The sequence below is a fragment of the Catharus ustulatus genome, chromosome 2 (assembly GCF_009819885.2).
Source record: "Catharus ustulatus isolate bCatUst1 chromosome 2, bCatUst1.pri.v2, whole genome shotgun sequence".
NCBI classification, from domain to species: domain Eukaryota; kingdom Metazoa; phylum Chordata; class Aves; order Passeriformes; family Turdidae; genus Catharus; species Catharus ustulatus.
Window position 1 is genome coordinate 106,532,120 of NC_046222.1, and position 15,799 is coordinate 106,547,918.

A 15,799-nucleotide genomic window follows, 5' to 3' on the forward strand; every position below is an offset into this window, starting at 1 on the left:
GATGAGAAGTGGGCTAAAAGAATTCAACTCACTTGCTCAAAGCCATAAACCCAAGAAACAGGTACAGCTGTGACTTCAAATTCATGTAAATCACATGAGGCTGGCAGCTACAGCATATCGCCTTAATGAACAGCTTAGCATTTTGCTAAGTCAATATGCTTGTTCTTATTAAAACAAGCTCTTGGGAAGATTCTCAAGAACATTTTAATCAGACAGCACTTTCTGTAGTCAAAAACATAATGCCCTCTCAATAACGTTAATGTGCAAAACTGATATTAAAAAGCAAGAGTGACTGAAATGGCTTTACATTAACCCTACAAATTATTTAACTGCCACTTAAGACTTGCGTTCCTCCATGTTCAATACACGTAAAATACTCTCATCCCTCTCACTGCCCTTTAGGACACCTTGCTCTTGACAATTTCAGCTACGAGGAAAACTTGCATGTTGTCATCTGAGTCAAGTAAAGTTATACACTCCTATTTAATGTACTGTTTAATGAAGGTTAAATATCACAACAAATGAACCACCTTGCACCTCATGTCTTCCAAATTTGAGCCAACTTGGCTGTTAAGAAATCAAGTTTTTTGGAAAGCCAAGAGTTAAGACAGCTTGCACAAGTGCTCATGTAGAAAGGCCATAAGCTCTGCATCCTCAAGTATTTTCTTAAATACCCCATTTTGTAACAAGGCACTTATTGTAGTTGTTTTTCAGTAAGTGTACTAGACTCTTAAAACAAACTAACTTGTGCGACTTTGATAAGATGGCACTCTAAAATATTATTTGCTGTAGCCACAGTACAGGTAGCTCCCAGATTAGCCCCCTTCACCCATTGCTGGGCCAACATTTTACACAGAGGAGAAACCTGGCAGACTGGGCCATCACTGATAAACAAACCCATGAAACAGTCCCTGCCTTTAAATAGTTAATAGCCTAGGCTTCTGTTCTACAGGGGCACACTCACATACCAAGGCTTCCCTCACACGTCTAATTGTTGTATCTATACAGGTGAACAAGGTATGACAGACAAATAACTTGACAGCAGACACTCAGAATGTCACAGGTACAAAAGCACAAGGTGACATCTCTCAGCTATTTTTCTTTTATAACCACGTAGATGGCAGGTATGCAACAGAAGAATCTATTTCTGACCATTCAGACACTTAGAGAAAAGACACCATCAATAAAACTGAAGAAACTTGCTTACCATTGTCTTCTCAAATGATACATTTCTGCCAATACAGCGGTATCACAATTTTTTTTCTTTTAAAGAAACTGAACAGTCACTACAAAGCAACACTGCTGCATTTATAGTACCGCTTTATTTTAAAAAGGCACAGTTTCTGCCACCTAGCTGCTACATGTAGGTTTAAATATGGTTCTATCTAAAGGAGTTTCAGCATTTCAGAGGTGAAAGCTTATTCACAATACAATGAAGTTTTGAAATAGCGTATGTATTACAGCATTAATTGATACCATTAGATGCACATACAAGGGAGCTATCTATAGAAGAATATCACCCAGGAAGGCTGCAGTAAAAGTAATTGCTAGCACTTCATTACTGAAAAGTTAACTCACATTTGGGGGTGTTTCTGCATTTTTACAAAAGACTGAAAAATGCAACTCAGAAAAGCCTGTTCGCCTGCAGTTCTTGAAATCAACACAGCCCTTCCCAAAACATACGTGACTGTTAGAAGCCCTGGGTTTTATTAATGCATTTTGCAACTATGAAACAGCATAAAATTTGAAATTATACTACAATCTCCACCACAGATCAAGTTTTTTCTCATTACAATTGGTTGCTAGATAGAAAAGAGCGGTAACAGCAGTTGCAAAAACAAAGTGTTGTGTAGTTCTGGAAAAGAAAAAAAAAAAAGAGTTCCAAGTCAAAGTTTGTATGCACATTGCCCCATTACTAGCATGAAACATCTGTTAGGAGCCAGTAACCATGCTTTCACAAATAACTTCTTTACATAAGCTTAATAACTTGTATCCAAATTGCATTGTGCTTCTTTGTCATGGAGGTGATCTTCAGTGACATTTCCAAGACTGTGCTCATAGCATAAATCATGTTTGGTAGATTTCATTATAACTAGAAGTAGTTTCCTGGATTATCACATACCAATGCATATTTCTGTAACTACTTACCTGGAAAACAAAGCTAAGGAAGTCTTTCATTTGGTCTTTAATGCAATGTTTCAGTCAAATAAAAATTATTCCAAGTCATGCTTTATACATCCTTCCAAACCATTTTTTCCCTGCTTCTAAGTCTAACACAAAATATGACTTTTCCTACCCATTAAAGCAAGCAAGCAAGCACTTACAATAGTAATAAATCACTACTGCAAAGTCTCAAATCAGCTAAATTCTGCCTGCTATGCACGGGTGTTTCCCAACATGCCTTTTAACACAAACATGCACATAGAGACCCTGAGTGAGCAGACTCCTTGTATATTGTGCTGCCAAGTAAACCAAGTTTTGCCTCTCCAGCTCACAAGGCTGCTTGTTGGTGCATCTGAGGAGACACATCTATCTATTTCTGAACTGGGACAAATTTTCATACTCATCAGGATGTGATGCTAACAGACTGTACCCTGAAACACAGCTCTCCTCTGAGAATCAGTTATTTAAATAAATGTGCATTTGGTTTTGTATTCTACCATATTTGGGTTTTTGGTTTTTTGGGTTTTATCAATACACATTTTATACTTGCACCTCTGCCTCTCTCTGCAGCTTGCCATGTAATGGGAAAGGAGAGGCCAACGCTGAGCATTATGAGAAGACAACTAGTCCAGGCTTTCCAGAGAGGAGTTACCCACTTCAAAGCAATCTTCATTACCTTTAAAACTATTTGGCTTTGGAAGTTTCAGAGGAAAGTCATCCACTGCCACAATACTTTGTAGAAAACTACCCCCAGAAATAATTACTGTTTTTATTTTTAAGCTCTTCACCCAAAACAAGGCAAAAGCAAGTTAACTCCGCTGTTCTTTGCAACAGTAAAGCAACAGCAGCCAACAGCTTCCTCATGAAGTAAAGCACCAGGGCAGGTCTCTGGTGACTGGTGATAGGACCCAAGGGAACAGCATGAAATTGTGTCAGGGAAAGTTTAGACTGGATATTAGGAAAAGGTTTTTCACCCAGAGGGTGGTTGGGCACTGGAACAGGGAAGTGGTGACAGCACCAGCCCTGAGAGAGTTCAAGAAGTGATTGGACAACACTGTCACACACATGGTGTGACTCTTGGGGTTGTCCTGTGCAGGGCCAGGAGCTGGATTTCAGTCATCCTTCTGAGTCCCTTCAAAGTAATCCTCATATTTCTTTTCATGGAAGAATGAATTACTTCAGAACTTTAAAAAAGAAAAGTTTTTGCTCTTATTGTTCCTTTGCAGCAGCCACCTGTAAGCTTCCAGTAAATCATGGTTCTTAGCTAAAATGCAGCACAGACTCAGCCTGCTCTGGGTGATGAATTTAATAAACTCCCATTAATTGGAAGAAGTTCAGATGAACTTAAAAACTTCAAATCTAAGATGCCTGCACTATATGTTTGCTGAGGCGTTTTTAATGCAAAGGACTTTTAAAAAGTTAAACTGGTCCCCATGGAGCCTTTTGTCAAAAAAGGCCTGCACCAAAGGAGATTGAAACTTATCAGGATAGCCCAATTAACACACAGTCTGTGGTGGAGAATATATAAACCATCTAGACAACAGAGGGCAAAGCCTCTGTCATTTCTACCATCACATTAATTACATTTACTGGAGACTGAACAGGTGGCAGCAGAGGGATTTGACAAAACAATTCCTTAGTGTGAAGCAGCCTAACACCTAAGGAGGCTGAACAGGGCAAAAAGAAATCTATGCGGTCATTTCACATCACTGTAAATAAATTGCACTTCCAATTTTCATTACACAGTTTTATTGGAATTTTGCAATTGTTGTAAAAATGTAGCACAAAATCTGAAATTCTCCTTTTCCTTCTAAATTGGGGTTTGTGGACCACACACAGATTCTCATTGACAGCTGTTTGTCCCAGACCACCAAAGCCACAGAGGTGAAAAGATGTTCTAGCAGTAGCTATAGGCAGCTTCTCTTCCCTCACTGGGGTACCTCCTGAACTGGTTTAGTAAAGGACAGATGTTGCACATGACCCAAATGAACACCCTTTTTTTTTTGTTATGGCTTTGGGGAAGGAAGGGAATGTTGCACGCAAAATTCAGCGTTGATTAAAAAGCGCTAACATTTGGCTGAGCAAACCCCAATTTAGCCCCCTGGGCCTGTCTGACCCACTAACCACTGCTTCCTAACTGCTCTGTTACGGCAAAGTTTGCCTGAAAAATGCAGTGCTTGCAGAGCAAAAGAATATGACCCTTACATCAGTTTTGCAGCACTTCCTTAATGACATGCTATGAAAATCCCCATTCCCACACTCTCCAGTTTATTGGTTTTAAACTACACATCTGTAAGAAAGATGTAACAACTGATGTAGCCTCTTTAGTGAACAAACAGGGAATGCACTGAAATATCAGCAGACATATGACATCACTCAAATACAGACAATAAATAGCAAGATCTTGTTCAACTAGGTGGAAGAGATGGGGAAAGAAACCCAGAGTATTTTCAGCATTTAAAATGTACTGTCTCTGTCATATGCTGCAGTACTTCTCCTCCAGACAGCAAATAGGTACCACCTACCAAAAGAAGGGACCCTGTTTTGTTTCCACAATTTCCTTTCAGATATGCTTCCTTTAAACATAGGTCTTTCATAGGCTCTGGAGGCTCAGGGTTTGCCTAGGCTTTGTGCTTTCCTATAGATCTGCAACAGTAATCCCTGTACAAAAGAGAAGGGCACAAAAAGCGGGACAGGTAGAGTGGAACACCCTGAGCGTTTTTTTCCCAAAGTAGTAGCAAAGGTACTAGATTTATGTAGGAAGAAACATGCTAACTACACTTGAACTGCAATGCTGTCACCAAGTTTATCAAGATCTGATGCCCAGCTTAAGTCCCAGTTCTAAAGCATACATGAAAGCCTTCATCTTTTATTATGAAATAGAAAAAGAAAAAAAAAAAAGGTAGATTTCCATTCATCACCAGGGAAGAAGGAAAATTTGAAGTAAGTACCAGCCACTAAATGCTCAGAAAACAAACAGCAAACAAAAGCCTCCAAAATAATAGCAGGTCTTGTGATTTTTTTTTTTTTCCAGCATTCAAAGACTACAACAGACAATGGCTGGATAGGAGCAGGAACCAAGAGATTTTGCAGCGTTAAAGAACAAGGCATCTGCAGCTCTCTGAAGGACACTGATCCTTGCACAGAAAGCAAGGACACAGCAAAAAGATGCTCTCTGGAGAACATGAGACACCTTACAGCTTGTGGGGGTTAATGGTATCTTGCAAAAATATGATTCTTCAAAAAGGGAGAAGGGACTGGCATGTTTAGATATTATCAATGCTTAATCATTTTGTAGGAGTGCATAAAATTATGTTTAGTGGCCTCTAATTTCTCATGTTTTCTAAAAAGAAATTAGAACTTCAAAGGAAGAATCAGGGAAAAGAGCCAAAAACACAGCTTCTCTGTACAACTCATATATTTGCTTGCTTTTCCAATTGTTCCCAAGCTGAGGGGATGTCCAATATGAGTCTTCAAACTAGGGATCAATCTCATTTCGCTGCAGAGACAATTCTTTCAGAGGAAAAAAAGGCAGCATAACACAATGTGCATATCAAACATTTTTTTCCCCAAAAAATAGTTTAGCTTTTTGAGAGAAAGACACAAGTGTCCTGCTTGTTTGCATGAAAAAATAATCCTGCAGGTTTTTGTTTTTCTGCCAACATCAACTTCTTAAACACTATAAAAACAAACAAATGGTGAAAAAAGAAGAATATTTACTCCATCACCAGAGACCAGAATCGTGGAGGACCTTACCACACCACTGTATGGCACAGCAGAACAAGGCAGGAGCATCAGGGCATCCAAGCTCTATACCAGAGAAGAATTCAGAAAAACACTTCAGCAGCTCCCAATGGCTCCCATCTGAAAAATGTCTTGGAAAACAAGTAGCACAGCTATCATATGAGAGACCTTGACACTGGCACTTTGTAATTGTGACCTGATGGAAAGACAACCCGATGCAAAATGCTCATTTTCAAAAAGGTTTTACCGCACTTTTTAATGAAAACTCCTGTTCACCTATTACCCAGCCAACAAAGATGGCTTGAAGACACATTAAAATGGTGTCATCTACATATAAAAAAAAATAGGCACATCATCTAGCTCAAAGCCACAAGCAACAGACTTTTAGCCTTCAAACTGATGAAGCTTCCATGGTTTGAGATTAAAACTCTGTTGCACTCTTGCTTTTCTTGAATTTCCCACATACAGATATAAAAGGCAATGCCCTTAAAGCTCAGAGGACTTGGATTTAATGCAGTCAGCTCCAAGCAGCCAAATTATGTTAACTATTTTAGACACCCATGAGAAGAACAGCATTCAGATCAGTTATGCACATAAAATTATCTTTTCACTCCCCATTTTCTACCCTCATAGTGCTGGCTTTCTGGAGACAAGACAGCATGAAACCCTGTCAGCAACCGAGCTGCGCACCTTGACAGAGTCCCACCCAGGCTTGTGCTTTGTGTTAGCCAAGCCTTGGTCTCCAGACCAAGATGGAGATGAGGGATCCCATATAAACAGATTCTACCCCAGTTACTGAGCTGATGAAATGGCAGGAAATGAACGATGTGGAAGCAAAGGGAAAGATTTAGCAAAGCCAAATTCTGCTAGAGTTAACAATCATGCCCTAATTCAAACCAGGATCCTCTAAAGCAGGTCAGGTTAATTTTAATTACTACACAGTTTTTTTTCTTGGCATAAGCCAAAGAGGTTCACATCAGAACCACAGGAACCACTTGGGAGGCAGGAAGCTGCTGTACTTATCCTGTGAGTACCATGACCCGAATCAATTAGTATGCAGTGCTGCACATTTCCTTAAATCATCTCCAGTGCATAGATTCCTGGTCTCACATCCAGGGTCACCATAGCTATGAGGGAAACAAAAGACGGTGGTGATGCTTACTGCCAACTGCTGCCCCGCCTCTCCCACGTGTCTGCAGGGGAACACAGCTGCTGGGGATAACTTTTGGGAAGGTATTTCCTTGAGCAGACTCCAACCATGCAAACGCAGGTAAGCCCACACACAGCTTCATGAAAAGAGACTGAAGAGTTGGAATTCCCAAGCAAAACTGGAAATGAAAAAGTCTGCATGCCAGCGTGTGATTGAGTTAATGGCCAAGTTAAGATTATGTGAACAGAGGTTAAGTTTAGGTTATTACATGAACTCTAAAAGGAGAGAAGCTACACAGCCCAGACAGAGCACTACCAGATTTCCACCCTCTGCAACTTGTGCCATAGCACATACAGGGGCATTGTCATTACCCTCTGATTCAAAGCCACCTACGCCACAGGGCTTGATGTAACCAAAGAGTGTGTCAGCAGCTCCACAAACACAAGGAGGACCCTTTTATGCAATGTTATTGTTACATCTGAAGAGAGTATTTTCCTTTGTACTTCATTAATAAAACAAACAAATAAATAAAAGAACAAACAACAAAAAGACACCAGGAGAAAAAAAACAAGCTTCTCTTCTTTCATGCTAAGCCCAGAAAGGCAGTATGAGCACCCTCCTCAAAAGCCCTTGCAGAAAGGATCACAGGTGTCCAAGCCATGGCTTACACTTTGTCCTGCAGCCACAAAAATCTCCTGATCATTCTAGTCTCCCACAGAAGGGACTGACAGTGAGTACACAGCTAAGAAGTGCTGGAATCCTCCTCCTCTCAAGCTTCATGCTTTGTATCATTAACTTCAGTGCTTAAGAGAAACACAGCTGCCTTGGCAGGTCATGCTCAGTGAAGAAAGGCAGTTTCTGAGACAGTGAGTGCAAAAGCTCCTTAAAGTCATGATGACCTAGGGGAAGGATTTTAAATTCATTCCCAGTATCTCCAAGCAGGAAGCACTGGCACAGTACATCCCAAGTGCTGTGGAATGCTGGAGATGCAGGCTGTCACCAGGGTGCTCTTCCCAGCTGTTCCCTTCAGGACAAAGCAGGGCACACAACAACTGCCAAGTCTGATGGCCTTAAGTGTCACAGTTCCACCCGTGTCTGCCACGGAAGAGCACAGGTTACTGCTCGTGATATAGAAGTCACCTGAGTGCACAGAATGTCTCTGGCTATACTGAATGTCTCTGGGACCACATGCAACAGCTCAGGATAAATTAAATTTTGGGATACTGCTGTGATGTCAGTGATTTAGCCTGACACAAGAAAATAGTGTTAAAATGGCAGATAAAGGCAAGTTTAACAAGGCCAAGCATAAGGTCCTGAACTTGAGTCAGGGCAATCTCAACCATGCACACAGACCAGGCAATGAGTGGATTGAAAGCAGCTCTGCCAAGAATGACCTGAGGTGTTGGTGGATGAAAAACTGACTTTGAACCAGCAGTGTGCACTTGCAGCCCAGAAAGTCAGCTGTACTCCGGGCTGAATCAAAAGCAGCATGGTCAGCAGTGTGATCCCCCACCTGGAGCACTGCACCCAGCTCTGGGGTCCGGCATCCTACACACAGAATGGACATCAACCCTTTGGAGCAGGTCCAGAGGAGGTTACAAAGATGATCAGAGGGCTGGAGCACCTCTCCTACAAAGACAGGCTGAGAGAGCTGGGGCTGTTCAGCGTGGAGAAGAGAAGGTTTGGGGAGACCTTGCAGCACCTGAAGGGAGCCTACAGAAAAGATGCAGAGGGACCCTTTACCAAGGAGTGTAGTGATAGGACAAGGCATAATGCTTTAAACTGAAAAGAAGGTAGATTTAGATTAGATACTAGGATGAAATTCTCTACTATGTAGGTGGTGAGACTCTGTAGCCAGGTTTCCCAAGGAAGCTGTGGATGTTCCATGCCTGGAAGTGTTCAATGCCAGTTGGATGGAGCACAGGTCTAGAGGAAGGTGTCCCTGCCCACGGCAGGGGAGTTGCAATTGCGTAATCATTAAGGCACCCTCTAATCTCAACCATCCTATAATTCCATGATTTTTCTCCTATGTTTAAACTTGGATAGGGAGACTAAATCTCTCCCTATGGAGATCTAAGAACCACATGCAAATGCAAAGCACAAGTGTTGGAGCAATGAAGCATATGTAACAAAAAGCTTGACATATTTTCTGAGTAAGGCAATAGAAAACACTTTATTTACAAGGTACAGGAGCCAACATAAGGGATGTTTCACACATGCAGAAGAAGACAGACTACTGACCATGTGGGAAGTGGGCACAGCAGTCACGCTCACAAACACATATGGAAGGAAAAAAGCATGCTTCCCTCCTACTAATCTTACCAGTCTCTTCCCTAAAAAACAAGGGGTTTAAGGATCAAGTATTTTTAAAAGGATTACAGTAGATGAGAACTTAAACAAGCGTGATGGCATTTTCTGGAATGATAAACCTGCCTTGTAGGATGGGAAAGAGGAAGGAGTTCTTTGGGAACTCACATTTTGGCTGGAGAATTGCTTTTCCCCTTCTTTGTCTTCTTATGAGGTCCACTGTCCTGGTTTAGGAAGGGCACTCCCCAGTACAGTACTCCCATTAAAAAGAAAACAAGCCACTTCCCTCCTCCCTCACTCTGGTGGGAGACAAAAGCAGAGATTATGGGTTGAGATAAGAACAAGTTACTGGACATAGCAATGAGATAAGAAAATTAACAGTACCAGTAATAGCACTAATTTAAAAAGTGCCTAAAGAGAGGGTGATTTACAGGCAAAGATGCTCACCAAGCCCGGGACAGTAAAAAACAATGGCAGGAACCCTTACATGCCATGCTTCCCCCCTGCCCTGCAAGCCATACCCACAGTTCCTCCCAGAAGCAGGAGTCCCTTACTTCCATCCCTGGCAGAGATATGGGGGGTATAGAGCAGCAACCCAGATGCACCCACACCGCTCCAGTCTCTGCCCCTCATGGTTACTGCAAAGAAAATACCTCTGTCCTGGCCAAAACCAGTCTCTTCTCAGGAGTGCTGCACAGGGAGCCCAGTCAGCAGGCCAGAGGAACAACTAATGAACAAAGATGCTCTACTTCCAAGTAACTGGTAGGGTTTCTTTGGGTTTTTTTTAACAGAAACTTAGGTATTATTTCCATTCTCATCCCCCAGTTAAACCCTAACAATTCTGTGGTAAATAAGGAACATTTCTAGTTTTCTAACCACTTTGAACATAATTCTTTCTAAGAGGATAGGTAACCTTCAGAAAGTAGACAGCCATCCTGCAGCCATCATACTGACCAATTTTGCAGGTATCTCTACAGCCAAAAAATACCAGTGCTATCTAAGATCAACTAATCAAACATGAAACAAAATATTTTTATCAACTAAATGCATTTTGGTAAGGGGGAGAAGTAACTAGCGCTGACTGTAACTACCCTGGCATTTTCCTGAACCTTCTTCTTTGCATGTTCTTATAAGAACGGAAGACTCAGTGTGCAGTAATTAACACAGTTATATGTCAGGTCTGAACAGCAGCTGGGACATTTCCATAAGCCTTGGCAATAACACTTAATATTCCACATGTGCCATGCCTTTTGGTACTGTGGAAATAGAAATCTAAGACTCCAACCTCCCACCAGTAAAGCACTTAATTTCGCTTTAAGAAAGCCTGGCTTTCTGTTCATTTTAGAGCTGTTTCTCTTAAAGTCTCTCCAGTTTTCTGCCTCTAAGAGAGGTACAGCACTTACTTGGAAGTACAAGTCACAGCTGTGCTCATCTACCATGTGCGAATCGCAAGCAAACCCAGCAAGCGCCTCTGGACATCACTTCATGGAGAAAGTCTTCAGTGGAGGATCAAATGCCAACAGGAATAAGGGGGCAGGGAAATATCTACCCACACACATCCACTGCCCACAAAACCTAGTGGAAAACAGCTTGGAGAGAGGGAAGGACAAGGCTTGACCATGATATCCAGCACTTCCTCTGTGCAAGGATAATGGAAAGAGCCTAAACCATTCTGGACAAGCTGGAATGCTGATGGTAATGGGAAAACATTCAGCAAATTTATGATAACAGCCATAGGAAACATCAAAAAATCCAGAAATAAAGTTTTATAGGAAAACAGAATAATTTTAATGTAATCTGCAGACTGTTTAAGGATGAAATCAATTTAGTCTTGATTTGCGCTACCTCGTGTTTCATTTCAGTTCCACCCACTCTTCAAATACCTACCTTCAGTCTGCCACAGCTACTTTAAATCAGCATTTTCAAGAGGTATTTTTACTCCTTCTTAGCCTTCCTTGTTTTTTGTTTGTTTTTTTTCTTGCTTTACTGAGGTTTCCACTGAGGAGAGTAAGAGGAATTTAGTATGTGGTAGATGACAATAATTTCTCAAGCATGATGTTGCAAGCACATCAGTGGCAGATAACGTGAAAAAGTCAAAGAATCTCCGGAGAAGGTTAAAGATTAAGTATCTATCATATGCTTCTCATAGATAAAGTTTAAGGAGAAAAACAGGTATTTTCAAACTGTTTAAAAGTAATTTAAAGGGAGAAACACAAAATTGCAGGTTAAACCACATAAAAATTACTTAACTGGCTATTTTTCATTCCACATCATTATTTCTGTAAGTCTCCAGACATAATCTGAATTGGGGGCTTTTCATCAAACAATTACCAAGCACAAGAAATCACCATTTCAATTTCAGCACAGTATGGGGAAATGTCTATGAAGCAAAGGTATACATTGCATGAGGGAAATAATTACTAACACATCAGCCACACATAGCAAAGCCCCCTCTGCACTGCATTCCTCACATTCGCTTATGCAAAACTTTGGCTCAATGTAACTGTTATCAGCTTTAGTACCTAATAACTTCACTGGCTGGAGAGCAGGCAGTAACAGACAATGCACTGGATTCTGTTACATTCCCTTGACATGGCATGACAAATATCTCAGAGATTTCAAGGCTTTTGTACCTGTGCCCATCACAGAGTGTGAGCAGATGTTACATGAAGTGTTCTTGTTTTTACACCTTCAAGTCGTGGGTTCTTGACAGATGTGCTGGAGCAGATCCCTGTGCTTGCACCAAAAGAACTCCAAATACTCCCACTAGACATCTCTATTTCCTTATGACTTCTTTTTTTTTTTTTTTTAATGCACGCCTAAACAGCTCAAGAAAAGTATTTAATTTCCCACAAGGGAAGTTCCATGTGGCAAATTTATTTTCAGCTGTGTGCTTAACAAATACAAAAATTCATTTTATGCTTTGGTTTGGGAAAGTGCATGACATTTATGTCAACACAGTTTTCGTAACAAAAGCATAAGTTTAGACACAAGTAGCAATTACTTAAAACCTTCCAAAAGTTGCTCCTTTAAAAAAATAAAGAAAAAAGAAAACTATAAATATAAGATACAGAAAACACAGAGAACAAGAAAATTTAAACTAGTGAATTTAGTAAAGAATTTACAAAAAAGTATTGAAGACCCAGCCAGTGCTCTGCACTAGTTCAGACTTGCACAGTATTTGTTGGCACGGTGTGTGCCAATTCCAGAAAATCCTTACAGAAATTCGCAGAACCTTGAACTTAAGAAATTTTGAAAAGCAGTCTTAAGTTGATGAAAGCACTGTCTTATGCCATGGAACATTTGTGTCCAATCACAAAACACATATAAACCCACAGAATTAAAAAAAAAAAGGCTCCCAAAGGGTGTCAGCAGGTGACTGCAGGCAAACAGTGCTCACCTGCACCAGCAGCTTCAGTGATACACACTCAGCATCAGGACTGAGAAGCCTCAGTGAAATTGTTAGCATGCAAGCTGGCAAAAACATAGAGTAAAAGGGTAAACCCAGACACTGGAGAGTCCCAGTTAGCCATGCCTTGCTGGCAGCATGAGGCAGTCAGATTCCTCCCCAGTTAGCCATCAGTGGCAGGCTCCACTGCTCCAGCTCAGCAAAACAATCAATAAGCCCAAGTATATGTTTCCAATATTGAGAAAACGAGCACACTATTCAAAACATAATCCTCCTCTGGCTGAACTCCCATCATTTACTCGGGGTTTGGATCTCCTGACCAGCTGCATTGTTAACACAAGGTGTTCTTTCTGTCTGTTTATCCACAAACCAGCACCTGGAAGGCAGGCCAGCTACTTCCTTACTCCCGCACAAGTTCTGCCCTGTTTGCCTTCAGTGCAATCCAACTCTGATTAAAGTATGGTTTATACCAGGGCAATTCTTGTATTTGCACTGGCATTGAAGGAGTGTATTCAAAGACAAGAGCTGTAGGCTGCAATATGCAATGATTGCTCTATACACTTAATGGATATTAAAAACACCCCAAACTAAACTATGAAGGCTACCTCTTACATTGTATACTTCAGTTCAAGAAGTCCTGTCTTGCTCATGACCCAGGTCCCGGCTATCTTTGAAGCACAGTCATTTTCAAAATCTCTCTCCAGGCAAAACAAAACAAAACAAAAACAAAAGAAAAACAAACAAAAAAAACCTAAAACAAACAAACAAAAAACCAAACCAAAACAAAAGAAACTCCAAATATTAAAGTAGAAACAAATTTCTGAAAGTCCTTTGCTGTACACATAAGTTTAGGCTAAAATTTCCAAGCGTGACATGCACACAGCTATCAAAGCATAAAACAAACACACCCTAAAGTGATGCAGAGAAAGGCACTGAGGTTTGAACCTATAGATAGCTCTGCAGCTGACACATCCTTCTGTGAATGAAACATAAGCTCCATTCACAGTTTGAAATTTGCTGCTAGTCAAAGAGCTCCAAAACCAGGGAGAACAAAAGATGTTGAATTCTCATAGTTCCTTGTGTTGCTTGTAAATTGTTTCCCAAGCCACAAGTCCCCATGCAAGCTTTTGAGCCTAAAACCCAAGAGACAAATAATTATGAAGAGGAAGACTGCCAAAGCACCAAGACAGAGCAGCAATAGAAAGCAACAAACAGCTAAGAATTAAGTGGCACATAGGATGCTGAATGGTGACTGTGTTTAGAGGGGAGCGGGAACAGGATTTTACAGCCATCCCTGCACCCAAGCTGTTTCAAGTTCACACCTCCCTGCAGAATACAGGCTGGGAAGGGATCAAGAGACATGGATTCCCCTCTGGGTACTGTCAAGCAAAGTTTGCTTCCTTTGGGCCACAGGCTACATTGCACATGACCTGGAAGAAGCCAACTTATGAGATGGATGTCATGGGCTGTGTTTTGTCCTCTGACCACTGTGGGTATTGACCCAGCAATCCTCCCCCCACAGGATTCTGCACCCCTACAGAGAGGGGCTTGCAGGATCAGCTGGGACCCATCACTTTAATACATCCTTGATGTTCCACATGGAAACTAAACTATCTTTCCTTACATTTGTTCATACCAATGCAAACCCAGAGGCACTTGTACATACAGAGATTTTAAGGAACCAATCTTGATTTTTCTCAAATCAATGCGGCCACAAGCATGCTTAAGCAAACTCTGGAAAGGACCTCCCAAATGTCTCACCACACACCTCACCAGACTGGAACCCCAGCGAGATGCCATGTGCTCCATCATCTTCCACAACATTAACACTGTGGGGCCATGAAGAGATTGAGTTTTTTACAGGTGTGCTCAAGGAAGGCAGCTCCCATGGCTCTGTTCAAGCTCTCAGCACCTCATTGGGAATGGTGCCAGGAGCTGCCCAGAGGGGCAAGGTGCAAGGCAGGCATTCATGGGGACAAGGTGTGTGTGTGTGTCTGGGGAAAGGCAGAGGGCACACACAGCTGGGGTGCCTGTGGGGGAGGTCCAACAGAAGAGAAACCCATCAGTGGGAAGAGCAGCCATTGTGGGAAGTGAGGTAGCGCAACAGTACACAGCAAATGCTCTACTTCAGTGAAATTTCACTGGATACAATGTTCTGAAAAGACAACACATTCCCATCCGAAAACTATCAGTGGAAATATAGTAAGAGGAGTTACTTTGCATCTGGCTTCAACAACTGTGTCTCAGAGAAAAGAAAATCCTTGCTCATGAAAACGTGCACCACGCAAGACAACGTGACACTGCTGTATGAGGAAAAAAGAGATACCAGGGAGTGGACATCACTGGGCTTGGTTTCAAACTTTCTTCACCTTATCCTGAAATGGACACTGGACTTCTTTTTTTAGAGTAAGGACTTTAGATATTACTAAATATTTTTCAGAGAAGTTGTGGTTACCCAATCCCTAGATGTTCCTTCCTGGAAGTGTTCAAGGTCAGGCTAGGCAGTGAGCAAGTGAAAAGACATCCCTACACATAACAGAGGGGTTAGATTAATTGATCTTTAAAGGTCAAACCAAAATATTCTATGATTAGAAGACACCTGGAGACTTCAACTGGCTTTCAAAATTCTATAAACACTCTGAAAAAGACAGGCAATCAGGTATTGACAGTTCAGACCTCCTAGGGATGTAATCTATCATCCAGTATGTTTTTCTGAAATGTAACAATTCAAGATCTATCAGACACAGAATTAACACACGGGATGGAAGATACCCCGTATTACAGAACCACACGCTTAAAAAGAGAGAATGAGGAAGAACCTGCAAATAGAGTGAAAACACAAATTGTTTAAGATACTAGGAATATCTGAAATGCACAACATTTTCTCCTCTACCTCCTCAGACAAGAAGGATTACAGCAAGAAGGCAAATTAAGACCTTTTAATAGCACGAAAAAATGCTGTAGAAATAAAGGAAGGACAGCAGTATAAAATTTTGCATTTCACAGGTTTTATGAGAAAATAAATT

At 41.3% G+C, this 15,799-nt stretch overlaps 1 protein-coding gene and 1 long non-coding RNA gene across 5 annotated transcripts in view; both read right to left on the bottom strand.

The window, feature by feature from the left end:
• GPM6B (glycoprotein M6B) overlaps positions 1–15,799 on the bottom strand; it is a 108,401-nt gene that overhangs the window by 88,413 nt on the left and 4,189 nt on the right. For 2 of the 4 annotated variants that reach the window (XM_033053337.1, XM_033053332.1), the window contains exon 1: positions 4,689–4,764. The exons of the other annotated variants lie outside the window; for them this stretch is intronic. In XM_033053337.1, coding sequence (XP_032909228.1) covers positions 4,689–4,749 — 61 coding nt within the window. In that variant the 5' untranslated portion in view covers positions 4,750–4,764. Of the gene's footprint in view, positions 1–4,688; positions 4,765–15,799 lie in introns of those variants that run through there. 4 annotated transcript variants of the gene reach the window in all.
• Positions 8,734–13,549, bottom strand: LOC116993072. The gene is made up of 3 exons (XR_004417181.1): positions 10,768–13,549; positions 9,533–9,663; positions 8,734–8,770 (listed from the first exon to the last, which is right to left on the bottom strand). It is a non-coding gene; the product is annotated as an uncharacterized LOC116993072 (long non-coding RNA).